The sequence below is a fragment of the Carya illinoinensis genome, chromosome 7 (assembly GCF_018687715.1).
Source record: "Carya illinoinensis cultivar Pawnee chromosome 7, C.illinoinensisPawnee_v1, whole genome shotgun sequence".
In the NCBI taxonomy this organism is placed as follows: Eukaryota; Viridiplantae; Streptophyta; class Magnoliopsida; order Fagales; family Juglandaceae; genus Carya; species Carya illinoinensis.
Genome location: NC_056758.1, coordinates 20,108,556 through 20,124,788, shown reverse-complemented (window position 1 = coordinate 20,124,788; position 16,233 = coordinate 20,108,556). Strand labels below are relative to the sequence as shown.

The window sequence follows — 16,233 nt, the reverse complement described above, 5'->3', positions numbered from 1 at the left end:
AATGTAAGTGACTAATGGATTAAACTCAAAAATTGATAAAACTAAATTAAGAATTAAACTAAATTAGGAAGTAATTGACAAAACATGCACTGAAATTGAAAAGCCCCAAAATCAATGTTATAGGGTTCATCATTATGTTCAAATCACAAATTCTCAAATTAAACCACCGTAATTGCAATCACTACTAAAATGAAAGTTTAACGAAACGATAAAAATAAATAACATGAATTGAATGAATAACAAATAAATTTCTCAAACGTCTAAATCAAAATTCTCTAAAATAATTCAGAAAATCAAAACTGAAATGAAATAGCAAGTAGGGAATTGAAAAGATCAAGCCAGTTGAATGGAGATGAAGATTCGAAGCGGTGGAGGAGGCTGAGCTGCAGTGGCAATTGGACCCCTCAAGGAGTTCTTCAATCTGCTGCAGTGTGAGTGAATGATCCAGTGGAAATTGTGTAGCTGCGTGAATGATCGATTGAATGAATCCTCCTCTTCGAATCTGAACGAAAATCAAAGGAAAAATGAATTCTAAGTGTTTCTCTACTCAAAAACCGAGTTTTCCAGCCCAAGAGTCGTGGCTCTAGAGTGAAAAATTGCTTTTATATGGTCTCACGGCGGAAAACCTAAAATCTGTCAAAATACGATGTTCGCTCGAGGGGGGTGTCGAGCGCGCGTCGAGCGTTCGACTCTGCCTGAATTCGCTCGAGCGGCCAAATGCCTCCGCTCGAGCGATCTCTTTTCCCGCATCTCGCTCGAGCCCACTGTCGAGCGGAATTCGAGCGTTTGAATCTGCCCGGCTTCGCTCGAGCGGCGGCGTCTGGCCTATTATAATCAATTAAAATTAGAGCAGAAATTCATGCTTTTAATCAATTAAAATCACAATTTTGATTTATTCATTTTTGCATATAAAACCAATGATAAAGTAATGAAAGAATTAATATATATTGGTTCCAAAAGCATTAAAAATGCAATAATTCAACTCAATCATATGTCATGTTAAATATGTTGTCTATTATATGTTATGCCATGTTACGAAATGTTTCTATCTCAAGTTGGTCATGTATTTCAAGTTATGTTCAAGTCACGTTATGTTACGTCAAGATTTCAGTCCTTTCGTATTCCAATCACGTTTCATCTTGAGTTACATTCAGTTTCATAAGGTCCACAACAACTGTGGCACACGAAGTATGGGGTCACAGCAATTGTGACGCATACACTACGTGAGATACAACAATTGTGACACGAATAACATGGGGCCACAACAACTGTGGAGTATGTATTTAACTGCATTGTGACGCGTAGAATACATGGGGCCACAACAACTGTGGAGTATGTATTTAACTGCATTGTAACGTGTAGAATACATGGGGCCACAACAATTGTGGAGTATGTATTTTTCATTTTAAGTCAAGTTTCAGAACAAGTTCATAATAAGTCAAGTTTCAGATCAAGTTCATGTCAAGTCAAGTTCAGTTTACGTTTCAATTTAAGTTATGTCAATTATGCTATGTTGTACGTCAAGTTATACTTTAATTACTTATAAATTTGATTATGCATTCATGCTTTTACTATCATCCATACATTATTAGCCTGTGTGGAAGTTTTTTGTTAACTTACTGAGATTTGTAATCAAATCTCATTTTGGTAGTCGCAACTACCATTCCCCTCGAATGGTAGATCTTGTTACAGGACCTGAAGGAGAATCAGGAGCTGACCAACTAGACACAGTTGACTAAGCGACGGTGTGACATCAATGTTAATATAGTAGTTAACGTAAATTACTACTTGTACGATGGAGTTGCGTCTCCAGTACTTTTTGGATCATAAGCATTTTGGACTAGTGTTATGATCTTAGTTGTTCAATGGGTCTTTATATATGAAGTATATTTTAAACATTTGAGATATTTTCAATTTGGTGTATAGTATTGCTAAAGAAAAAAAATTATCCGCTGTGAATATTGCATAATGTTAGATGCATATTAGGAACATTGCATCTTATATGTTATGAATAGGGGCAGGTAACCTTGTGTTGCATGTCTCGACGCTTCAAATGTCCGTCCAATCCCAAACGAAATTTGGGGGCGTCACAATGTGTTTCCAAAGGAAACTGGAAAAGGTCTTATGAAGTCTATTCCCCAACAATAAAAAATTTCTAAGGTAAGAATAGGGGAAAGATGCATCATATCTCTTTTGCTAATGGATCCCAAATTTTGACAAGGCTCATAAGCCTTATAAAAATTATAAGCATCTTTAAACATGGATGACCAGTAAAAACCGCTTTGCAAAATTTTAGCGACTATTTTCTTTACTGAAAAATGATCACCACATGCACCCATATGACAAAATCTCAACACCGAAGAAAACTCATAATCAGGAATGCATTTTTGAATCAATTGGTCTGAACAATATTTGAAAAGATATGGATCATCAAAGTAAAAGTGTTGTACTTCATAGAGAAATCGACGCTTATCTTGGCTGGACCATTCAGAAGGCATTCGCTTAGTTACCAGATAATTGACTATGTCAGCATATCAGGGAGCTCTATAAATCACAAACAGATACTCATCCGGGAAACTATCATCAAGAGGAAGGCTAACATTTGAAGAGGAGGATGATGGCAATCTAGAGAGGTGGTCAGCTACCACGTTTTCAACTCCTTTCTTGTCTTTAATGTTGATGTTGAACTCTTGAAATAGTAGAATCTAGTGAATCAAGCGTGGTTTTGCATCTTTTTTAACCAACAAATACTTAAGAGTAGAGTGGTCAGTGAAAATAGTAACAGGAGAACCAAGAATATAAGTCCAAAATTTATCAAGTGCAAAAACCACTGCAAGCAATTCTTTTTCAATAGTGGTATAATTTTTCTGGCCATCATTCAAGGTTCTACTAGCATAATATATCACAAAAGGTTTATTATCTACACGCTGCCCCAAAACAGCTCCTAAGGCATAATCACTTGCGTCTGTCATGATTTCAAAGGGAAGGTCCCACTACAGGAGTTGCATAATAAGGATAGTGGTAAGCGATTTTTTAAGAGTATCAAAAACCTTTTGGCACTCATCAGTACAAACAAATTCAATATCATTTTGTAAAAGAGTGCACAAAAGTTTTGCAATAGAACTAAACCCTTGAATAAACTGCCTATAAAAGCCAGAATGACCAAGCAAAGAACGAATATTCTTAACCGTTCTAGGGATAGGAAGTTTAGATATTAATTCAATTTTTGCCTTGTCAACCTTTATACCTTCAGAAGAAACAATATGCCCAAGACAATGCCCTGAGTAACCATAAATTGGCATTTCTTCCAATTAAGTAAAAGATTTTTTTCCTCATATATCTAGAGAATACGTGTCAAATTATACAAGTTTAAATTTAAGTTAGATAACTTTCCCCGGCAACGGCGCCAAAAACTTGACTCACTCAAAAATGAGTAGCACAAAGGCTATCTCCAGTGTAGGAGGATGTTGCGTAATAATTAGAAATAAATTCCTAAATCGTCTTCTCAGGTAAAAGTTACTTAAAATCAAACTCATTGAAAATGGTGAAAATATTCGCAAAGAGAAAATAAAAATGATGATATGTGCAATAAATGGAAGAGTGCAACAAGAATGAAAATGAGCACTAGTCATGGACTAGATTCATATTTTTAGATTTTTGAGTGTCAAAATGAAATGTAAAAGACTAACAAATTGAAATTAACAATTAAAAAATCAATTAAACTGAACAATCTTAATTAATCTGAAATTTAAACAATAAAACTGAAATTATTTAAGTCTTAATTAAATTTTAATTAATCTAATATGTAATGGAACTAAGAAATTAATAAACTAAATTTAATAATTAAAATAGATTAGAAAGTAATTGACAAGATAATAACTGAATTGTTTTTGGTCAAAATTCGTTGTGCAGCGTTCAATTATGCTCCCTTCCAGATTCTAAGTGTGCGGCGCCCTCTCTCCAAAAAAAATAAAAAATAAAGTGCAGGTCAAAAGTTTCAATTTGAATCTATGAGTTGCCGTCTAAGTCTTCACTTCCCAAAATCTAAAAATCATCCATATTCATGCCACGTGTGAGAGACCTACAAGCCAAAAAAAACAAGTCACATGTAATATCTTGAAAAGTCAAATGAGTCTTACGGGAAGAAAACAAAAAAGAAACCCACTTTTTTTTACTTTTTATATTTTTCTACCCACATATTTCATCTATTTATATATTAAAAAAATAGAAATTAAAAAAAAATAAAAATAAAGAATAAAATATCAAAGATGTGTTATGCATGTGAAAAAATATGTATAATCCAATTAAACCATAAGTTATAAATTAAGCATAAATTCATACTATTAATCAATTTAAATCATAACTCAAATTTATCCATCTAAAATTAATAATGATGTGATGAAAGAATTAAAATATATTAGTTCTAAATTTATAAAAATATGCAATCTTTTAACTCAATAAAATTACCAACATGACGAAACCAAAAATTCACTTGTTCCTGCCAAGTCCTGAAATTAGCCATATGCATACCTAAATGAACTGAGGCAAGTCACCAAATATGTCTAGCAATATCACTAGTACAAAGCACATGATTAAGATCCTCACTCTGACCCGAGGAGTAGCAGTTACATCTAGAAGCTATAGGAATACCAACCATTTTAATATTAGCATCTACACTCAAAAAATCATTAGATGCTTTTCACATCATAACATAAATTTTCTTAGGAAGCTTATGATGAATCCATTGGGCCCAAGGTAAAGGGGGCGCCCGAACCCTTATACAATTCCAAGCACATTTAGAAGTGAACTTCCCATCAATCTCCTATTTCCAAACAAGAACATCCTGCACATCCTCATGCTTAGATAAAAATTGATACAAGTCATTGGCTTTTGGAGGACCAACTAGCCTTTCCAAGTGAGAGATATCCACCCATTCTCAATACGACACTCTTTAATCTTAATCAAGAGATGCTCAATCACAAGATGCTAATCTTTAATGGGGCCACTTTCCTCCCAACTATCATACCAAAAAGAGATGTTACCTTCACGCACAAGTCACTTAGAATTAGCTAAAACCTTAGGGGTACTTTTAACAATAGACTTCCAAAATTGAGTACCCTTGTTAGGATCCCAGAGGGATAAGTGATTACCCCTAACATACTTCTAAAAAAATGCATCCACAAAGAATTGCCTGAGATCAAACACCAAGCAAGTTTCATAGGTAAGGCCCGTTGAATATCCCAAAATCTCGAATACCCAAACCACCTTCTTTCATAGGTCTACAAATATTATTCCAAGCCACCCATTTCCTTTTACCTTTTCCTTCTGATTTCTCCCAAAAGAAAGAACTCAAGCGCCTATTCAGCGACTTAAGCACAACCTTAGGAATATGTAACACAACTAAAAGATGAGTGGCCATACTAGATAGTACATGATGAAACAAAATAGTTCTACCACCAGCAAAGAGCAATTTCATCTTCCAACCTTCAATTTTCTTGTTAAATTTCCCAATTAAATCACCAAAATCACAAGCCTTCAGTCTACTAACCACAATAGGCACACCCAAGTACTTAAAAGGAAAGGACCCTTCAGTAAAACCTATAAAATGAAGAATATAGAGCATTTTCTCGAGATAGGAATATGATTAGAAAAGTAAATAGCACTTTTATCATCATTAAGAACTTGTCCCATCAATTCTTCATAACAATTCAAAACCTACTTCAAAGCTCTCATAGACCTCTAACCACCATTAGCAAAAATAATAATATCATCAGTATAAATAAGGTGAGAGATGAGGAGTACCTCAAGCTTGAGTAAGCTGCCCAATTTTATTATTATCAAAGGAAATCTTAAGCAGACAAGAGAGGACCAATTGCATAACAATGAACAGATAGGATGAAAGTGGGTCACCTTATCTAAGGCCATGTTCTCTTAAAATACCACGACAAAGAGATACACGTCTTAATAAAGTCACAAACTTGATCGGAAAAGCCAAAAGCCTCCTAGAGTAAAAGGAAATTCCAATCCACTCTGTCATGGGCCTTGGACATAACCATCTTGATCAACACATTACCCCCATTGGATTTTTTGTGAATAGAAAAATACTAGGACTAGGAATGAATGCCCCTTGCTCAAGAGAAACCATCTTAGACAGCATGTTCATCATACGAGCCACTATGGTCTTAGCACATATAGTATAAAAAACAGAACATAGGCTAATAGGTCTAAATTTGTCAAAACCAGAAGGTTTATCCACCTTAGGGATCAAAACAATATAAGAAGCAGTGAACAACCTGGAAATGGATTTAGTTTGAAAAAACTCAGAAGTGGCATCCAATAAATCATCCATAACTAAATCCCAACAAGACCAGAAGAAACCCAAGCCAAAATCATCTGGACCAAGACTACTTTCAACAAGAATACTGAAAAGAGCATCCTTAATTTCATCAAGAGAATGATCTTTGTAGATGTGAAGATTATCTTCAGCAGATATCATAGGAGAAATTAGGTTACTTAAACTAGGCTAATCACGAGTGATACTAGTCCCCAAGAATTGATGAAAAAACTCAACAACAGCATTGTGAATATGAACAGGAGTGCTTAACAAAGTACCATTGGATAATCACATTTCAGTAACCCGATTATGCTCCTTAGCATTCAATATAGCAAGAAAGAATTTAGAGGTTTGATCCTCATCTTTCAACCAATTCTTTTTAGCCATGTGAGAAAGTATCATATCCTTCCTCCCTATCCAAGTCAAAAGCTTCATCTTCGATGCCATAAGATCATTATCGTCCTAGGAATTAAAGCAACCTTGAAGATTGTTTTCCAATCTTTCAATACGTTGCCCTAATTCTTGAATAATGATATTATTCCTACCAAACACATGCTGGTTCCACTCCCTTAAAACCACCTTAGCCCTCTTCAACTTAAAAGACAACTTATGAATCCCAAAACTAGTACACTCTTGCTTCCACACACCCTCCATCATACTAAGAAAATACAAATGATCTGTCCACATAAACTTTAATCTAAATGGGTTAGGCCCATACCTAAACCCTCTCCCATTTGTGTGAACAAAGGAGAATGATCCGAAGTACTGTGCGCCAAAACTTGGTAAAAAAACATTAGAATTAATAAAGCATCTATCTAACCTTGCCCAACTTCGAGCCAAACTACTTTGTCCATTACACCAAGTCATCCTTGGTCCTTTGGAAAATAGCTCTAACAGACCACAATTCTGAATATAGAGATTAAAGTCTACCATCACAACAAATTGACAAGGATTTCCGCCTCTTCTTTCAAAATCATCTTTAATAATATTGAAGTCACCAAAAATAATTCACAAAAGGTTACCATTGCCACTCGCCTCTAGATCTGTCCAAAGGAGGTTCCTCTCTGATTGACTATGCTTTGCATAAACAAAAGTGAGAGAGAAAACATGATCATTCTCCTCTACTTGCACAGTCACAAACTGATTAGATCCTGCCGCTCTAAGCATTGAAACTGTCGAGTTCCACAAAATCCAAAATTTACCACCATACTCTTCATTAGTAAGAAAATAATCACAAAAAAAACTTTCTCAAATAACTAGGAATTCATTCCTCCATCAAGAAGGGCTTAACCAAGGCTAAAATATTAGGTTTGTAGTTAGAAATAATTTTTCTCAAATGTGAATGATAGGTTCTCACACCCATTGTATTCCAAAACAATATAGGACTAATCATAAGCTGAGTTTAGAAGGGCGAATCACCGCCCTAGTGGAGCTCCTTTTCAAAATCTTCCCATTGGGTTTTTCAGGAATTTGAGAATCTATATTGTATTCCTTTTGCATACCTAATCTAATTTTATCCCTCTCAACTTCATATTCAGAATAAATTTCTTCAGGAATGACAACACTGACACCCTTCAAATTAATTATCTCATTACCATCTCCAGTGCCCCCTTGTTGAACAATAGGTTGACTACTTGAAAGTTTATGCATGTCTTGCATCTTCTGAACACGGTCCCCACCCAAAATTAAATCCTCTGCAACACAATCATCACTTGCATTAGTGGACATCTCCTTTGAGCCTTGCACAAGTGGCCCACCCAAAACAGTAACAGCAACCTCGCTAGAGGAAGCATCACCATAGGATATCTATTGAGGCTCAATGGATGACACCTGCACTTGCATGCAACTAGTGGGTGCAACGTGTTTTGCTTTAGTTTCCTGCACTAAAACACAAGTATTAAGAGACTCTTCTAGGCCAATCAATGATGACTCCTTCAATACCTGCCCAAGTGATCCATCTGAAACAAGAGTAGCAACCTCACTAGAGGACACTATCTGTTAAGACCACCTGCCCTTGCATGCTACTATTCAGTGCAACAAGTCATTCATTTTCCTTTACTAAAACACAAGGTTCCTTCTCATGTCCACGTCCATAATAGGTCCAGATGAACTAGCCCTCAAAACTACATGGTCCTTAATAATCAATACCTCCACCGCACTACCATCCACCTGAGAAACACTTGACCGTCCATTCTCCAACACCGGCTGCTCAATGTCTTTTTTCTTCAGTTCTGTGCAGTCTTCACCCGACACCATATTCTCCCCATGCCCTCCCTTCATCTTCTTTTTTCTATTTTTTGCCCCAACTCTGCATGTCTGCAAGTTATGCCCCTGAAGTTTACACTTAGGGCAATAAGCATGTCTCGAAGCATCGGGACATGCAACACAAGGTTACCTACCCCCGATCATGACATATAAGATGCAATGTTCCTAACATGCATATAACATTATGTAATATTCGCAGTGAATAATTTTTTTTAGTCATACTATGCACCAAACTTATAATATCCCAAATAGTTAAAACATAATCTATGTAGAGTTAAAAAAATAAATATACACGATTATAGTATGGATTTTAGAAGATTGTACTCTCAAAACAACAAAGACTGTGCTCCATAATTACATTACCAAAATAGACTATTGAGCCAGTTTGTCGAGTAACTCGCATAACTCGACTAACAATGCTAAAATACTATCCAAAAACTTAACTATGGAGGCTGTATGCTCCACATCGGGTCTGCGCCGTCTGGTCAACCTCCTCCAATTTGCTAGTGTCCACTCCCTACTCTGGTCCTGACACATCACCTATCATTCGGGGGGAATGGTAGTTGGGACTACCACAGTGAGATTTGATTACAAATCTCAGCAAGTTAACAGTAAACTCCAACACAAGTTAATTATGCATGTATGGCAGTAAAGGCATGAATGCACAATCAAAGTCAATAATAAGCATAACATAACATGGCATGAACTAACATAACTTGAACTAAAACATGAACTGAACTTGAAACTTAACATGACATAGGCTTGAAACTGAGACTTGACTTGACGTGACAAAGAATGAACGTGAACTTGAACATAGCATGAATGTGAACTTGAACATAACATGAATGTGAAATACATGAACTTGGAATCTTGTTCAATAAACGTGAACGTGAAATACATGAACTTGAGTATGAACGTGAACATAACTAAACTTGAACTAAAACTAAACATGAATTAATGTGAATTGAAATGTGAACTGAACATGAACTTGAAACGTAACATGAACGTGAACTTGAACATAACATTATTGTGAACTTGAACTGAAACTTAACTTAACATAAACTTGATCTAAATTCTGACAATTGAAATAATTTCGCTAATGGTTTCATCAGGAATAATGAACAATTAGAATGATTCTGCCCAAAGTATTCCATCGGAGATACTCAGACAATCAAAATGATTCCATCATGAGTATTTTAAATCATGTACCCTAGCAATCAAAATAATTACACCAGGAACATTTAGTAATACTCTGATAATCAGAATGATTACATCATGAGTATTTTAAATCATGTATCCTAGCAATCAAAATGATTACACCAGGAATACCTAGTAATACTCTGATAATCAGAATAATTACCTCACGAGTATTTTAAATCATGTACCCTAACAATTAGAATGATTACATCACAAGTATTTTGAAAGAAATAACCTAATAATTAGAATGATTACTCTAGGAGTATCAGCATAACTGAACTTGAACTAAATTCTGACAATCAAAATGATTTCGCCAAAAGTATGAAGAATAGAGATGCTCGAACAATCTTAGTGACTACATCACGAGTATCCTAGACATAACTAAATTGACATGACTTGAAAGGTTGTTCCCGAGATACACAAACTGTGTTCAAGATGAAATGTGACTGGAATATGAATAGACAGAAGTCCTGACGTAACACAACATGACTTGAGCTTAACTCGAAAGACATGACTTACTTGAGATAAAAACATTTTGTAGGATGACATAACATGTAACAGACAATATTTTGTAACATGACATAATATGTAACAAACAACATACTTAACATGACATACTTGCAACAGTAAATATTACATGATATGAAATACATGTAACATATAGCATACTTAACATGGCATACTTATAACATATATTAATACGTGATAAAATAGATTGTGTAAAAGATAAATATTCATGACAGAATAAATCATGCGTAACGACTAAATATGTAATGAAGTGGCATGACATGGCATATATGATAACATATATATATAAATTATAGTTCCCTTACCCATCTCACATACATAATAAACTAATAGTAAGTTAAGAGCTAACTTACCTCGATCGTCGCATTTTACGAGAATAAAGTGCGAAACATGAGGAACTAAAAATAGTGATTCTAAAAGTTAGAAATTTATTCACTAACAATTAGAAGCATGAAAACAAGATACCTTAGAATAAATCACCATTTTACCCTCTATATGTGTAAAATGACCATTTTACCTCTAACTTAAGGATTTCACATCCTGATTACATTAATAATGTGACAAAGATGGACTTTTCATATTGGGGTTTCAATACACAGATTTTTCCTCTCCTAGGGTTTTTCCCTATGTAGAGGTTTTTTCTCCTGGCTTAGTACAGGTCTTTCAAGTCATTTAGTCTCGATTTCGTTCACTAGGGTACTGTCAGCGGGGTGCTTGGGAAAGGGCTTCGATGGAGGTCAATCTAGAGGAAATGTACAAGAATCTTTCTCTCACGGAAGCTGAGAGTGAGGAGATCATTGTTGATGTGGGGAAGCTGCAAGATGCCGTTCTGAGTGGTGGAAAATGTTTGGTAGTCAAATTGCTCACTCATCGTCATTATAATCGGGAGGCTTTCAAACATACTATGAGGAGAGCTTGGAGGCCGGTTAGGGGTATAAAATTCAAAGATCTAAATTCTTCTATCATGCTAATCGAATTTGATGATGAATGTGATAAGGACCGAGTCATTAGAGATGGTCCCTGGTCTTTCGATAAACACTTGGTGCTGGTTAAGGAGGTGGAAGGTCATCAACAAGTGCATCAAATCCAGTTCACCGAGGCGTCTTTCTAGGTAAGATTGCACGATTTACCTTTCATTGCTCGAAATGAGTATATGGGAAGTCTGTTAGGTAGCAAGATTGGCAGAGTCATTGAAGTGGATATTGTAAAAGGAGAAGTAGCGTGGGGTGAATTTCTACGTGTAAGGGTTGCCATGGACATTTCAAAACCTCTACTACGTGGAAAACTGGTGAATATTGGCCTTGAGAAACCTGTGTGGATTTGATTTTCTTATGAAAGGTTACCCAATTTTTGTTATTGCTGCGGTCTATTGAATCATAATCATTCGGAGTGTGTGAAATGGAAAGATCAACAGCACAGCGCTGGGGAGGAAGGATTCCCTTATGGTAACTGGTTGCGTGCTAGAATACAATTTACAAGACGCGAGTGTTGCGACTAAACTCTGACTCAAATTAATGAATCAAAAATCTAGTGCAGTTTTACCTGCAAGTATACAGGCGTTGTAGTATCTTACAGGATCGTATCCACAGGGATTGACTTTTGTGATAAAGAAATAAATTCAGACAATGAAACAAAATTACTAAAAGAAACGTACTATCAAATGAAGATTGATAAAATAAATGGAAAAAGACTAAGGTTTCGAGGATCCGTCTAATGATTTATGATATTGTTTCCGATCAATTTACTACAATTAAACTAGAATAATGATTCCGTTTAATTGGTAGATTTAGCATTTAAGATCGAGAAAAACAGACGCTTATGATTGAGCGTAAACGATTGATGGTTAAAACATTTACAAATCTATTTGAATACCACAGGGATTCCTCAAGCATTCACTGTATTCGGAAATCACAATGAATCAAGACGAGTATATAGATAATCAAAATTTTCAAATAAAAACTTTCAATCAATCAAACTCGCAAAATAGATTTTACGTCGATTCGGAAACAATATGTAAATCATTAAACTTCACCTCTAACCTTAGTATGAAAATTTAGCCAAACATATTTATTACAAATACTATAGAAATCATATAAATATTATTCATTAGAAAACTAAAATGGAATACAAGAAATACTAGGTAACAATTTTAGAAACAACAAAATTTAGAATCTAGTCAACCTTGAAAGAATAAAGTTCACAACATAATTAAAATGCATAAAACAGAAATTGAAACTAAGTTGCAGCCCAATGCCATTAGAAAAACATGAATAAGCGAAAAGAAATACAACTCCAACCACTTCACATGTCCCTTTCTACACTCACAAGTTCCTACTCTATTTAATTCCAACACATGAATTTATTCCCACCAATAAAGACTAAGAAACCAATTTGCTCTCTTCCTTTCTCATGACTTTCCTCTTTTCTTCCCTCTTCCTCCGTGTCCCTGCCTCTCTTCAACCAACCTCTATTTATAGCAGAAAATGCAATAGCCGAACAACCCCACTTGCCTCTTGAAAAATCAATCAATTTCCTTAATTTCGGTTCCATGTTCCCCTCTCCTTCATCCATTACTTTATTCTCCCTTTAATCATGGCACCTCACTTTCTTCACACACCAATCTCTACTCAATTTGCTGCTCGAATGTAAGGCCAAAAGAAATCCTTGAGAATCTGCTGCTAGCCGAATTAAAAAGAGAGAAGAAAAATTCAATTTCTCCACCTCTTGCTGCCAAACCGAAAGTGAAGAATAAAGGTTAAGAAAATTAGCTGCACTACTCCTCCTTCTCTTTTCACATACGGCACTTTCACTCATCCTAACTCCCTCCAATCAAATTAATCCACCGGCTGCTTCTCTCACATAAGGAATATCTCATTCTAATCATGTACCGATTCTTTGACTGGAATGGCCCACGTTCAGCTCACCTTTCGTCCAGCAATATCACAAGTCGGTGCCAATCAATACTTTAAATTCCAGCTACACTCAAGCTGTCTCACTCCAGCTAGTCTTCCAGTTGTTCTTGTTGATCTTTCGGTTGTTGATTCTACTCTCCTTCAATCACGCACAACACACCTTTTCCGTAAATGTCTTGCTCTTCTTCCAGCTTTTCGGTCCAACTAGTTTATTTCTGCATCTGCATGTGCATCTATTTTTGGCTGGTTCGAATAATTGGTCTGCTGCATGGTTGCTGTGTTGCAACGTGCATGTGATGTCCTCTACATATATGTATTGCCGAGTGGTGCTTGCATTTGAGTCCCATTCTTTCTTTCCTTCCATAAATGCCCTACAATATATAAATGAATTGGTATCATAGTTTAAATATTTCAAGGGCAAATATGAGACCTTGATGTGCAAAAAATATTGGCATCAATTAATTTGACATTCAATATTAGAATTTGATGCATAATTAAGTGTTCAATCCTTATTTGATAAAATAAATCATTCATTTAAACAACTTAATTATGCAATTCTAACCCTTTATCAGCGAGCATCACCGGGAAGTTACTTAAGAATCTGATAAAAATAAGGCGGATGCCTCTGTTCCTCTGGATTCACAAAATAGGCAGGATGGTTCTTCGGGTTCAGATCCAGGCGAAAATCTTGGACAGTTTGTGTAGCTTCAGTGACTATGACGGAGGTCCACGATTCTGTGATTCCAACGATGGTTGCTGATTCGAAGAAAGCGGTTACGAAGGTGGTTATCAAGGAAACAGAGGCGGATGATATGCATGTGTTGATGTCAGTGGATAAAGAATTACAAAGAGAGGATTCGGTTATTCAAAAGGTGAGCCTAGAATCTTCGCTAGACTTAGGTAATGCTGTGGAAATGGGCTTAAACAATCCTGGCGCTAAGGTGGATTTCATTAAGCCGAAGGCCCAGGAGGGCCCAGCGGGGTCTAGACGTAGTAAGCCCAACGTCTTGGAGGGTCGTAAGTGGAAATGTCTTTCTATTCTTGACAAACCAACATCTCCAATTTCAGTATCCCCCAAACGTCTGCCTTCAGGAAGAAAAAGGAAAGTAATTGTGAAAGATGGGGAAACAGAGGTCTGAGATGCTAAGAGGACGATGGTGTCTCCTCTTCCGATCGTTGAGTCGGAGGTTGTTCATGATTTCCCAACGGCGGTGGCTGGGTCCCAGCACTGCCGAGAGCCATGAACTGCCTCAGTTGGAATGCCCGTGGGCTTGGGAACCCACGTGGCATTCGGGTCCTTCGCGACTTAATAAAGAAGGAAGCTCTCGATATAGTGTTTCTCCAGGAAACACATTTGACAGTACGTGATTTTGACCGGTGCAAGTTTTCTCTTAGTTTTGTGAATTGCTTAGCAATTGATAGGAAGGGTAATAGTGGGGGTCTTGCTCTGTTGTGGGGCAAGGATTTTAATCTTTCTATTTTGAGTTACTCAAAGAATCATATCGATGCTTGTGTTGAGGAGAATGTTTCTAAGTCTTTGAAGTATTTTATTACCGGTTTTTACGGTAATCCTGATGCTTCTCAGAGATGGAGATCATGGGATTTACTACGCTCTTTGTGTCACCGAGATGATGAGGCTTGGTTGGTTTTTGGGGATTTTAATGAAATTCTGTTTAGTCATGAGAAGTTGGCGGGAAGGGATAGGTCGCAGAGCCAAATGAATGATTTTAGGCAGACGATGGATGCTTGTTCTCTTTGGGACATTGGTTTTAGAGGTCCTAAATATACCTGGTGTAATGGGCGTGACCCAGAATCTAGAGTATGCGAACGATTAGATCGTTTCTTTGGGAATTCCCGGTGGTGGGTGTTGTTTCCGCAAGTTGAAGTGGTTCACGGAGGAGCAGCCTATTCAGATCACATTCCAATTAGTTTGGCTTCTGAGATTCGTAAAACTAAGAGGAGGACTAATAGAGTGTTCAGATTCGAGGCTATGTGGATTGGGGAATCAAGTTGTGATAAAATTGTACAAGACACTTGGGTTCTCTTTGCTGGAAGAAACAAGATGGAAGATGTGATGCAAAAAATAGGGGTATGTGGGTAGAGACTTAAAGCATGGAACCACATGGTTTTTGGGAATGTTCAGAGATAGCTGAAGCAGACGAAAGAGCATCTTCAATTCCTACAAGATGGTGATCCAATGGGTGTGAGTAAAGCAGCTCATAATCATGCCAGGAATGAGGTCCATAAATGGTTAAATAGGGATGAAATTATGTGGAGACAGCGAGCGAAAGCTTTATGGTTGAGAGAGGGGGACCAAAACTCAAAATTTTTTGATTTAAAGGCCTCTCACAGAAAGAGAAAGAACTTTATTGACAAGCTGCAGAATGATGCTGGAGAATGGAAGGTTGGGGAAAAGCGAGACCAATTGATAGTCGAATATTTCAGGAATATTTTCTCAGCTTCTTCTCAACGAGAAACGAGTGATTTCCTAGGGGATTTGGTAGGAAAAGTGACAGGTGAGATGAATGAAGACTCAGCCAAGCCGTATACTGAGTCTGAGGTTTTTTCAGCCTTAAAACAAATGGAACCTGCTTCAGCTCCGGGACCCGGTGGGATGGCACCTTTGTTTTATCAGAACTACTGGCCTATTCTAGGTAAGTCAGTTTCTCTTGCTATTCTGGATGTGCTACACTTTGGTATGATGCCCCCCTCCTTAAACCATACTTTTATCATGTTGATTCCTAAGAAGTTGCATCCAACAAAAGTGGCTGACTTTCGTCCTATTAGTTTATGTAATGTGCTTTATAAGCTTATTTCAAAGGTCATTGCTAATAGACTCAAGAAATTCTTGCCAAGGATCATTTTAGATTCTCAATGTGCGTTTGTGCTTGGTCGTCTCATCTCGGACAACGTGCTTGTAGCTTATGAATTAGTCCATTTTTTGAGAATGAAGAAGAAAGGAAAAAAAGGCTTTATGTCTCTCAAACTCGATATGAG

General features: G+C 36.6%; 1 protein-coding gene across 1 annotated transcript; it reads left to right on the top strand.

Moving 5' to 3' along the window:
* The first annotated feature begins 14,476 nt into the window (after positions 1–14,476).
* Positions 14,477–15,337, top strand: LOC122316234. Its single transcript, XM_043132768.1, has one exon. It carries the CDS (start codon positions 14,477–14,479, stop codon positions 15,335–15,337), a length of 861 nt encoding a protein of 286 aa, XP_042988702.1.
* The last annotated feature ends 896 nt before the right edge of the window (positions 15,338–16,233 follow it).